The 12658-nt window shown below is 40.2% G+C and overlaps 1 protein-coding gene across 4 annotated transcripts in view; it reads left to right on the top strand.

Moving 5' to 3' along the window:
• Positions 1-12658, top strand: part of LOC306858343 (neuronal cell adhesion molecule-like) — a 56405-nt gene that overhangs the window by 38403 nt on the left and 5344 nt on the right. For 2 of the 4 annotated variants that reach the window (XM_079398838.1, XM_079398839.1), the window contains exons 10-26: positions 59-190; positions 689-832; positions 976-1087; positions 1202-1365; positions 1489-1636; positions 2604-2728; positions 3598-3699; positions 3809-4006; positions 4098-4168; positions 4475-4700; positions 5054-5169; positions 5271-5475; positions 5563-5685; positions 5799-5975; positions 9195-9317; positions 9557-9712; positions 10183-10314. In XM_079398838.1, coding sequence (XP_079254964.1) covers positions 59-190; positions 689-832; positions 976-1087; positions 1202-1365; positions 1489-1636; positions 2604-2728; positions 3598-3699; positions 3809-4006; positions 4098-4168; positions 4475-4700; positions 5054-5169; positions 5271-5475; positions 5563-5685; positions 5799-5975; positions 9195-9317; positions 9557-9712; positions 10183-10314 — 2454 coding nt within the window. The remainder of the gene's footprint in view (positions 1-58; positions 191-688; positions 833-975; positions 1088-1201; positions 1366-1488; positions 1637-2603; positions 2729-3597; positions 3700-3808; positions 4007-4097; positions 4169-4474; positions 4701-5053; positions 5170-5270; positions 5476-5562; positions 5686-5798; positions 5976-9194; positions 9318-9556; positions 9713-10182; positions 10315-12658) is intronic. The other 2 variants (XM_079398840.1, XM_079398841.1) reach the window with 1 other exon arrangement.

Below are 12658 nucleotides of genomic sequence, written 5' to 3'. Positions count from 1 at the left end.
CACATTTTAAATTCTAATTTTGTCTGTTTGATTTTAAACTTTCCTTTTATCTCCATAGCGGCTCCCTTTTGGATCAGTGCCCCTCAGAACCTCATCCTGGCCCCAAAAGAATCTGGAATGCTCACCTGCCGGGCAGAAGGCAACCCTAAACCCACGGTCACATGGTCTGTCAACGGAATTCCCATCGAAAGTATGTAAACTCACTCACTTTTATCTATAACCACTTTCTGTGAGCTTTTTTCCAAAACAATGTAGCTTTTCGGGTATCTAGCTACTATTTTCAACAAATATTTTTATATTGATATAAAGGAAGTTCTGATTTATTGTTAACCAGTTTGTTAGTACAGTACCTGTAAATACAATGATTTTATAAAATGATTCACTGATCCTATGTTTGTTTTTATACCATAATATTTAGTTAAATGTTGCTTGTCACTAAATGTTTTTATTTATTTGCCTAATTTTTTGTTGTATTGTTTCTGCTTTCACCCTAATTAATTTGATTGTTTTTGTGCCAGTAGGAAATATTCTTATTAAATTATAAATGATAGCATCTGATATATTTTAAATGAATAATGTAGTTTGCTCATTTTTGTTAGTAGCTTGTAGCACGGCTAATTACTTTTTCAGAAGAATGGTTTGGTTATAGTTTAATTATGAGTATAATTATGATGTAATTCCTTGATAGACTCACATAAGGACCCCAGTCGGAAAATCGAAAATGGCAATATCATCCTCAGGGATGTTCAGACCGGCTCAAGCTCTGTTTATCAATGCAACGCCTCCAACGAGTACGGTTACCTGCTGGCCAATGCTTTTCTTAGTGTCTTGGGTATGTTAGTGTATATGCATTTCTATTCTATTCTATTCTATTCTATTCTATTCTATTCTATTCTATTCTATTCTATTCTATTCTATTCTATTCTATATTTTTCAGTTGTTATGTATGGTAAATGACATTACATTACATTTCAGCTGAATCTCCAAGGGTGCTGACTCCTCCAAATCATTTGTACTCAGTCGTCACTAACAGTAGGGCTCTGTTAGACTGTGCTACGTTTGGCTCGCCACTTCCAATAATCACATGGTGAGATATTATTTTATTTTTATTTGTTTCATTCTTTTTAAGTTTGCCTCTAATATCCAAACATGTATACCGTGAGTTTATGTTGCATGGTGATTATGCTTCTGTTATCTGCAGGTATAAAGACAGTCAGAGCATAGTGGATAGCGACTCGTACATCATTCATAAAAACAATACCTTAGAGATCAATGTTGCTCGGCCACTAAATAGTGGCAAATACACCTGCATTGCCACAAACAGTCTTGGAAAAATAGAAAATCATGTTTACCTGGAAGTGAAAGGTGAGTGAAAACTTTTTGGTTAAATCTGTGTATTTGTTTTATGCTAAGTGAATGAATAGTAGTAGTAGCATGATGGGACATATGGGGGAAATGTGCAAGATTCATATTGTTTTGTTTCCACAGAGGCTACACGGATCATCAGACAGCCTGGGTATAAAGTGGTCCAGAGAAACAGCATGGCTGTGTTTGAGTGTAAAGTCAAACACGACCCCTCTCTCTTTCCCTCCATGATATGGCTCAAAGACAATATGGAGCTTCCCGACGACACTCGGTATGACCTGCAAGTACTGCTGCAACTTTTGTTCAAATATAAGCACCATCTGAAGCAGGGGCTAGCACCTGAGGCACTGCACATGATACAAGCGAGGGAAATTGTTTGTATTATTTTGTTTATTTATAATGAAGAAATAATGAAGTTGTTGCACTTACTGTATATGGCAAATTATTTGCAGATGGAGCAGTTGGGTATTTTTTTCTTTATAGACATTTTTCCTATTTGAAAAGAAATACACTACTGTAAGTGGTTAGGGGTAAGATTTTTTCCTTTAAAAAAAGGAATCTAATACTTTTATTCGGCAAGGAAGCAATAAATTGATCAAAAGTGACAGTAAAGATTTTTATGTTGTTACAAAAGATTTATATTTCAAATAAATGCTGTTCCTTTTTATTTATCAAAGAGTCCTGAAAACAAATGTATCAGTTTCCACAAAAAAATATTGTGTAGCAAAAATATAGCAGTACAACTGTTTTCATTGTTGATAATAATAATAATAATAATAATAATAATAATAATAATAATAATAATAATAAATGTTTTCTGAGCACCAAATCAGCATATTAGAATGATTTCTGATATGTGCCACTGAAGACTGGAGTAATGGCTTTGCCATCACAGGAATAAATTATATTTTAAAATGTTTTAAAATAGAAAATTGTTTTAAATTTAAATTTTAAATTAAAATATTTAAAAATACTGTATTTGTATTAAATAAATTAAGCCTTGTTGAGGATAAAAGAGTAATTTTAAAAAATATCACAAAAACTTGCCAACCCCAAACTTTTGAACGGTAGAGTGTACGAGAGAGAGAGAGAGAAAAACCCTTCCACAAAACACTTTTGACCTAAATTGTAGCTTCTGAAGTTTGAGAACAGTAAAAATAATGTCTCAGTTTATTTTCTCTGAAAGGTGGCATGTAGCTACTTGTTTTTGACTAGCAGGTGTGTGTTTGTGTGTGTAGATTTCAGGTGGACTCTGACAGTCTGACTATACATAACGTGAGAGAGGATGATGAGGGCAACTACACCTGCATCAGAAACACCACCCTTGACCAAGATTCAGCCAGCGCCATGCTCACAGTAGTCGGTACGCTCAGTTTATACATCACTCTCAACGCTCTCACCTGTCATTTTCTAAGAAACTGTACATTATACAATATGACTTCCTAGGTTTTTACATGTGCATCTTAGGTGCTGCTGTAGAGTTGAATTTGTAATCTTTGTATAATAAACTTTTGAATTCCTCAAACCTGCTTTCCTTGTCAGAGGCCACACCAACACCACCTATAATAATGGGTAAAATGCTCTTCTTTCAGTTCCCAAACAGGTCCCAAAACCATTTGATGCATTTGTATTTTTGCTTTTTTTTGTTTATCCCTCATCACCTTCCTAATTTGTGCTTATGAATGTGCTTTGTGGATGTTTCCCATTAAAACATAAACTGTTAAAGGCAATTTTGGTTTTTAGTTTTCACAAATGAGGCAGCTCGCTAAACTTTTCTTGACCTTGTTTGGAAATAAAGACCTGTGTGGTTTCAGCTTTACCAAGAGACTCTCATGGCAATTTGTGAATTTACATTTTGATGAGTTAGCAGCAAATTCGTATAATCTCATGTTTATGTATTCATCTGCTTACACCCCACTGAGCTTAGTTTAGTGGTTCACCTTGATGCTTATTTTTTCTACAAATTTTATGTTTTTGTACGACTCAAATTGTACAAATTCATATGAATTTTCCACAAATTTTCTACAATGTGAACTAAATAGGTTTTCTCATTAAATTGGTTTGACACTTTAAAATTGTGCCTTTAACAGAATGTCACATTCCAGTCTGTGACTATTTTTTTTTAAGTTGGTGGTATATTAGTTTTTTCATTTGGGCTTGTGTTGCATGTTTCTATGTCTGGTGTAACTGAGCTGGATGGAGTTTTGTGTCTCATAATATCTGGTTTTCCAGAGCAACCAGACCCGCCCATAGACCTGGAGCTGACAGACCAAAGAGAGCGCAGTGTTCGGCTTACATGGACCCCTGGTGATGAAAACAATAGTCCTATTCAATGTGAGCTCTTTGTTTGTTATCTTGTGGTAGATCATTGGTGATCCACATAATAAGACAACAGAAACATTTAGGTCTGCTTTTCTGATCCTTTTATACTTGGTTACCTCAGTGTTCCTGATCCAATATGAAGATTCGCTCCACGAGCCTGGAGTATGGGTCAATATGACTGAAGTCTCAGGGACCAGCACCACAGCACACCTGGAGCTTTCCCCGTATGTGTATTACTCCTTCAGGGTCCTGGCACTCAATGACGTGGGTCTAAGTGAACCCAGCGATCCATCCAGACAGTACAGAACCAACCCTGCACGTGAGTTACCCTAGCAAGAAAATAGAAAGCTTAAGAATCTTTATGCATGCTTTTATTTTTATGAATCAAAGTCTGATTGTGATTCTCACAGGGCCTGACATGAATCCATCAGACGTTGAAGTCATAGGAACGTCACCTGACAGTATGACAATAACTTGGAGGGTAAAACACTTATGATTTGATTTTACTCAGTGTAGTACGATCCAAAAAATAAAGGTTCCAAAAGGGGGGTTTCACAGCAATGTTATTGAAGAACTATTTTGGGTTCCTTAGAGAACCTTTCAGTGATCAGTGCTTAATCAGATCAGTTACAGAAAACCTTTGTGCATTGGAAAGGTTCAATGGATGTTCTTCCAAGGAACCATAGATGCCAATAACAAGCCTTTATTTTTAATGCTGTACCAACTAATTTAGCTGAGTTCCTAGTTCCTAGTTTACATGGTTTTCTTTTTAATGTCTGGTGACCAGGAGCTGACTGGGCTGCAGTCGAACGGTCCAGGCCTACTGTACAAGGTGAGCTGGAGACAGAAAGATCTGGATCAGCAATGGGCTTCACTCACTCTGGCCAATGTCTCGCAATATGTGGTGAAAGGAACGCCTACTTTTGCACCCTATGAAGTCACCGTGCAGGCGGTCAATGAGTACGGTCCTGGTCCCAGACCAGATGTGGTGCTGGGATACTCAGGAGAAGACTGTGAGTAAGCTTCAGAAAGCACTCAAATATATTTATATCAATATTATTTTAATATATTATTTTACAGAGCATTGTATTTATATTTATTACTATAAATGTATTTTATATATTATTTTACATAACTTGCAGTGCATTTTTATTCATTGCCAATATATAATGTTATTATATTATATTATATTGATTGAGGCCAAAATCTAAACAGGTGTCACATGTATACAGTCCCAGAATGCACTGTGACAAAGTCACTGAAAATGTTCATCTGACAATGTGGACAGATTCTGAGAAATAAGGAATATAGTTCCTTTATAAATCGCAATAAAAAAATAATATTTTGTATGTCTTCGTCATCTTAGTACCAACTGTGGCCCCAGAGAAAGTAGAAGTTTCGATTCAGAATGGGACAGTGGCTGAAGTGCGCTGGGACGCTGTTCCTCTTTCAACAGTACGAGGGCGACTGAATGGATATAAGGTACTTACTTAACACAGAAAATACATTTACATCTGTAATAGTATTCACCAATTTAAGATATCTACCTAAGATGTTGAGTCTAAAATGTCGCCATTTTGTAGGTGAGTTACTGGAAGATGAGAAGCCTGCACAAACAAGACCCTGAGCCCGTGATACCACAGGAGCTCATCTTTCACGGGAGTGAGCCGGAGGGTCTTCTGATCGGCCTTCATCTCTACAGCCAATACACCCTCAACATTAGAGCCTTCAACGGGAAGGGAGACGGACCCACCAGCTCCAATAACATATTTGAAACACCAGAGGGAGGTAGAGTGTGCACTTACTTACTATACTCACTTATCAAAGTATATAGAGTAATTTAAGGAAAATAATCTATATGCATTTTTTTTTTAGTTCCTGGGCCTCCTGCAGATTTAAAAATTCAAAATCTGAACCTGGACTCAATAATTGTGAATTGGGTGCCACCTGTAGAATATAACGGTCACTTGACAGGATACTTGCTTAAATACCAGCCTAGTAAGTGTGAATTGGGGCATGTTTTATGGGATTTTGTTGCTAATTTATAAACAGATGCTGATCGCTTAAACTTTTCATCCTCTCTATGTGAACTTTCCTCTCTCTCATTGTAGTCAATACAACAGATGAACTTGGGCCGCTCAAAGAGCTGCTTCTACCAGCAAACGAGACCAGCATCACTCTGGAAAACCTCAAGCACAGCACTCACTACAAGTTCTATTTGAACGCCATGACTGTCAAGGGCTCTGGCCCCACTGTCACAAAAGAGGGCTTCACAATGGTGGACGAAGGTGAGGACTAGCTTTGTGAATGATTTTACATTTTCAGGATTCGAGGCAAGGATCCAGGTGCAGTATTTAATCCTCAACGGTGGCTTCACATAAATTGCAAGCAGAATAAAACTTGTAATTTTGCAAACTTGCAGGTTTGTGTTTCAGTCCTCAGTTTCCTGAATCGGAGTGTTCTTGTTCATATAGTCCATGTTGTACGTCTACAATATAATGCTTTTAATTCATTCAGGGTTGCATACTCTATGAATAGATTAACACACACATAACATGCAATTTTGCTTCTCAATTAAATACAGTAAATAATGTTTTAGAGATATATTACAATTCTGTTGGAAAACAAGACAATAATGTTTAAGAAAATGTATTAATTTATTAATTGATTGATTGATTTTTACATTTATACATTGATTTTTTTTTTTGCCTTTTTCATTTTGTCTGTGAAAGTATAAAGGATGTTCTGGCCTTTTAATTTTCATGATTAAACCTTTTTTTGTGTGTGTGTGTATCTTCCAACAGCATCATATTTCGTGAAATATGATGAACAACCTATTTTGGCTGTCAGGTGGCTGCTACTTACAGTATATCCCCTCTACCTTTGTCTTCTTTTGTCTCTCTCTCTCTCTCTCTCTCTCTCTCGCTCTCTTTTATGAAGCATTAATTCGGCATCCCGCAGTAGAGGCGGGTAAAGGTAACACCAGTATCAGGCTGATGAGAATGCATGCTGGTTAAGCATCAGCTATAAGACTAGAAAGGCACTATAGCACTGAAAAGATATAGATAGATATGCATGAACCTCCTCAGGCCAAAAAGCTTTAGACCTGATTTGGCCTGCTCCATATGTCATGGAGAATCATGTTACCAACAAATGCAAATTCCATCCCACTGCTTTCAGTAGGGCTGTATAAAGGAATAGTTCACCCCAAAATAAATGCTGTTGGTTGATTGCTGTTATTTTTTCTGTGAAACACAAAAGGAGAATTTTTGTTTATCTTAATGCAGCTCTTACAGTACAGTCTACATGTCGGCTCCAAAAATTACTAAAAAAGCATCATTACAGTGATTCACATGGCTTGTGCTATATATTTAAAATCTTTTGAAGCCATATGTTACTTTATATAAAGATCAGAATGAATTTAAAGTCGTTATTCACTCATAATTGTTCCAAAAGTGAATTCGAGAACTGAATAAGTGAATAAATTGCTCTTCTAAATTGGTACTTTTGAGTGATGACTAAGTTCACAAATTGGACTAAGCTGAATAGATTCATTCAAATGATTCATGAATTGAACTGAATCATCTCTTTGACTCAGTCTTATTGTTAAAAACTCACTGCATATAATGATTCTTTTGGTCACAGTAACACTATTGTGTTAATAAAAGTCTGAGCTAGTTGAATTATTCACTCATAATCTTTCCACTCAGTGAACTCTAGTGAATTCAAGAACTGCTACTACTCAGAGTCATTGAGTCAGTGAGTTGAATTTGAGAACTGAATCAATGAGTGAATCATTCTTCTGAGTCGGTTCTTTTAAATGCTTTTTAAGTTCACAATTGGACTAAATGATTTGTTAATGAATTGAAATTTTTCATGAATTGAAGTGAATTGTAACATTTACTCAATCGCAGTTAAATCACTGCAGGAGAAGATTATCAGTGAACTATGACTAGTGAACTTTGGTCCATTCATCACAGTAATGCTATCGTAGCACTTCAGGAGACTTGAACTGTTGCACATGAGTCATGGCTTTCCTTTATTGTCCTTTTTGACAGTTTTGGAGGTTAACAACTGATTATTGTGTGAAAATGTTCAATAATATGAAATTGTTTTCAAATCCAAGTCATACGGGTTTGGTCTGACACAAGGGTGAGTAAATATCAGAAGTTTAATTTTGGGGTGAACTATCCTTTTAAGTAGTGTAGACAAGGACGTTAGATGTTTTTGAGTGTAGAGTGATGTTCAAATGTATGATAAGACAAACCCAGATCTCTCTGCCTTGATCCCAGCATCCTCCCAGAAACCCACAGTAACTAGCTCTCATTGCACCGGAGAACTGCATGTTCCTGCATGCTGTTAACTCAGACCTGCATTTCTCTCTTTCATTGCCTTGTTTTCTCTCTTTCTAATGTTTTGTGTTTCATGTTGTGTGTTTCACTATTCTCTGTATTCTTCCAGGCTCAGCCCCCCCTTCACCACCACCAACCCCCCCTGTCACTCAATCTTTGCAGTCCCCGTTTCACAAGGGTACAAACACTTCTGTCCCGCCACCTTTTCTCTCTTTCCTTCATTGTTATGCTTGTGTGATTCTGTATTGAAGAGGAATCTGTAGATGTTATACCTTTTAAAATTTCACAAGAAGTCACAATCATTATTTGAGCTTTACGTAATTTACAGTATAATAAAAAGTGAGTGATGACAGTTACATATACAGTACAGTTCAAAAGTTTGGGGTCAGTCATTTTTACGAGAAATTAATACTTTTCAGCAAGGATGCATTAAATTGATCAAAAATTACAGTAAAGAAATTTATAATGTTACAAAATATTTCAGTTTAAAAACTGCTGTTCTTTTGAACTTCATATTCAGAATACAGAAAAATAAATGCAGCCTTGGTGAACATTAGTGAATTCCTTCAAAAATATTAAAAAGATTGACCCCAAAATTATCAATGGTAATCTACTGTAAGTAAATAAAAAAAAAACATCTCTTGTGATCCTAAAAGGACACTTTGAATCTGTGAATTTCATTAGATTAGATATATAATATCAAATCAAGTTGCATGGTAACACTTTACGTAAAGTTTTTATGTATAATGCATTATAACAGTAGTTTTAATGCATTAATGATGCATTGTAATGCACTTTATGATGCATTGTATAATCTCATGAATAATTGTAACCACAGTTAATACATTATAACACTTGTCAGTTCATTGTTACACTATGCATTTTAAATTCAGTTATAATTATTTATAACAAGATATAATGTATTACAATGCACATTATGAATAATTATAATGCATTATACCCTTAAATAACCCTTTATAATGCATTATACATAAAGGCTTTAAGTAAAGTGCAACTTAATAACACAAACCATATGAACATATAAAGGTGATTCTTTTTGGGGCCACTAGACATCCAAATATACAGGATTTGCAGGATTTCGTTTTCATAATCTCAAAATTCTTAAGTCACTTGTATTTTTCCTTGTTTGATCAGCGCCTCCTGCTGGTCGGATGTTTGGGAGCGTGAACTCCTCGGTGGAGGAGGACCATGCTGTGATAAGCTGGGAATACTCGGGGCCGGATAGAAATGTTTATGTGGAATATGTTGTTGATAACAGTAAGATTATCCTCCTTAAAATTTTTAAATTTCACTACTGCCATTCGTTTATTTAATATCATAGTTTAATATCATAAAGCTCATAGACCAAGCTATTTAATATTATAGAATTATATATATATATATATTACAGTTGACTTAAAGAACAAATTATACTATAATAATCAATAAAATCAACCTTTTTCCTATGTAATTGGTTTTGCCATAATCTCTCCCCTGCCGTCGGCCCTTCTCTCCAGGTAAAGAACCCTGGAAAACAGAGTTTGTAAATGGCACTCGGACATATCAGATTAAAGGACTAAAGCCGGGGATATCCTATAGGGTTCGGGTGGTAGCCAAAGACCACTCGGACACTACGGTCCACAGTACAGAGGAGCTGTTGATTACAGTTCCAGGTGAGGAGAGCATGTCTGTAGACCACCAGCATCAACCTCACCTGTCACTCACCCGTGAAGCCCCGCCCAGCCTCAGTTCTAGACATTACCTAGTTTTGGTTTGGAATATTGGCAAATTACACATGAGTCCAGATGAGTTTATGGAAATCTAGATGCATGCCAGAATTACATTTGTCCATCTTTTCTTCCTGCCTTTTTTCTTTGCCATCCTACAGCGGTTGTCACATATATTGTCAGAGGACTATAAATACACCTCCTCAAATCCATGTTTCTTGTTACCGTCATAAAAACAAAGACTTGAGGTTTTTGTTACCTTGATGTTCAGCTCATGTTAATTTTTACTTTACTGTAGATGCCAATGTTTTGTGTTGTTGTTTTTGGTGACGTCTGCATGATACATTAACCATAACATTTCAAATGAAAGAAAAGTGAGGATTGGTTCATTTTGTCCTCTCTTTTTTTTTCTGCAGCCATGACTAGCAAGCAGGTTGACATAGCCACGCAGGGCTGGTTTATCGGGCTGATGTGTGCCATTGCTTTGCTGATCCTGGTGCTCCTCATCGTTTGCTTTATAAAGAGGAACAAAGGAGGCAAATATCCAGGTAAGTGAATGTACAAAATTGATGTGTGAAACTGGTAGTGTTACGGGGCTGACGAGACGTGAGACGTGCGGATCCATATGCAAGGCTTTATTATAAAACATGGTCAGAAACAGGCAGGGTCAGACATCGGCAAACAGGTATGGCAAGGGCAAGACAGAGCAATCCGTGGAACAAGCGTGGGTCAACGATGAGCGAACAGTATCCAAAGGGGCAAGGCAGAGAGAGAATCCAGAGTCGAGAGCAATAATCCAAACGGGGAGCGAACACAGTCCAAACGGCAAGGCGAAGGGTTAATCCAGGAAACACGGGCAGGGTCAGACACGGCAGGAAAACAAGGCAAGACTAGGACTAGAATAATGGCTCTGTAGAGTTGCTATCGCTATGCGAGTGATATACGCTAACAATACTCGGCCCTGAGCAAGAGCAATCCCAGGCTTAAATAGAGTGATGGTGATTGTGAAATGGTGATCAGGTGTGTGTGATGAGTGAATGGTGACAGCTGATCTGTGCAATGCATAGTGGGAAATGGAGTCCAATGTGTTGTGTAGTGTGAAAAGTCCATGTGGTGAACGGGTGACCTCTGGTGGTGAATGAGTGGAAGTGCATGGCCAGGATTCGTGACATAGCCCCCCCCCCAAGGAGCGGCTTCCAGACGCTCCTAAACAATCCAGGAGGGCGGTGGCGCGGAGGCGGAGCAGGGGGAGGGACGGAGGGCCAGGTCCCTGAGGAAGAACCGGCAGAGCAGGAAACCAGGGCGGAGCCAGAGGCCAGGTCAGGACCGACAGCGCAGAGGCCCACCAGGGCGGAGCAGACAGGACCGGAGCCCACCAGGGCGGAGCAGACGACCACCAGACCCGAGCAGAAGACCACCACGGTGGGGCAGACGACCACCAGACCCGGGCAGAAGACACCCATGGCGGAGCAGACGACCACCAGACCCGAGCTAGAGCCCACCAGGGCGGAGTAGACGGACCAGGAGCCCACCAGACCGGAGTAGAAGACCACCACGGTGGAGCAGACGACCACCAGACCCGAGCAGAAGACCACCATGGCGGGGCAGAGGACCACCAGACCTGAGCAGAAGACCCTCGCCAGGAAGCAGACTGGGCAGGAAACCATGGCAGAGTCTGAGATCTGGGGGAAACAGAGACAGACAACACAGGGAGAGCAGAGACAGACAATACAGGGAGAGCATTCATGATCTCAGGGGGCGTGGCAGGGCAGAACGAGGATTCATAGACTGCGTTTATAGCCGTGACAGGACAAGGCGTGAGCTCACAGACGGCATCTTTAGCCGTGACAGGACAGGGCGAGAGCTCACAGACGGCCTCTTTAGCCGTGACAGGACAGGGCGAGAGCTCACAGACGGCCTCTTCGGCCGTGACAGGACAGACAGTGAGTTCAGGGGCGGCCTTCATGACCGTGACAGGGCAGACAGTGAGTTCAGGAACGGCCTCCATGGCCGTGACGGGGCAGACAGTGAGTTCAGGAACGGCCTCCATGGCCATGACGGGGCAGACAGTGAGTTCAAGAACGGCCTCCATGGCCATGACAGGGCAGACCATGAGGTCAGGAACGGCCTCCATGGCCATGACAGGGCAGACCATGAGGTCAGGAACGGCCTCCGTGTCCGTGACAAGGCAGACCGTGAGTTCAGGAACAGCCTCCGTGGCCGTGACAGGGTAGACAGTGACGTCAGGAACGGCCTCCGTGGCCGTGACAGGGCAGACAGTGAGTTCAGGGACGGGTGCCACCACTTCGGGAGGTTCTGCAGCGGAAGCCACCACCTCTGGAGGCACTGGAGCAGACTCGTGGACAGGAGAGGCCTCAGGAGCACAGTGTGCAGCCCACACACTCAAAATGGCAACCGCCATAACGGGAAGTACTGAGGTCAGGGGAACAGTCTCTGTAACAGACAGGGTTGAGGCCCTGGGAATGCCAGCTACTCGCACTGACATCAGTGGTGGGTCCATCACACTGGATATCAGACAGGGAACTTGAAGGACTGACCTTAAATCCTTGGGTGTGACAGACTCTGGCTGGAGCACTGTGACGTGGTGTGACTCTGGCTTGACAGCGACGACGTGAGCAGACTCTGGCTTGACAGCGACGACGTGAGCAGACTCTGGCTTGACAGCGACGACGTGAGCAGACTCTGGCTTGACAGCGACGACGTGAGCAGACTCTGGCTTGACAGCGACGACGTGAGCAGACTCTGGCTTGACAGCGACGACGTGAGCAGACTCTGGCTTGGTAGGCTTGACGTGAGCAGACTCTGGCTTGGCAGGCATGACGTGAGCAGACTCTGGCTTGGCAGGCATGACGTGAAGGGGTGTTGTCGTTG

Source organism: Barbus barbus, assembly GCF_936440315.1.
Source record: "Barbus barbus genome assembly, chromosome: 39".
NCBI lineage: Eukaryota > Metazoa > Chordata > Actinopteri > Cypriniformes > Cyprinidae > Barbus > Barbus barbus.
Note: the sequence above shows the minus strand (reverse complement) of the source record. Positions and strands in the feature narration are given on the sequence as shown.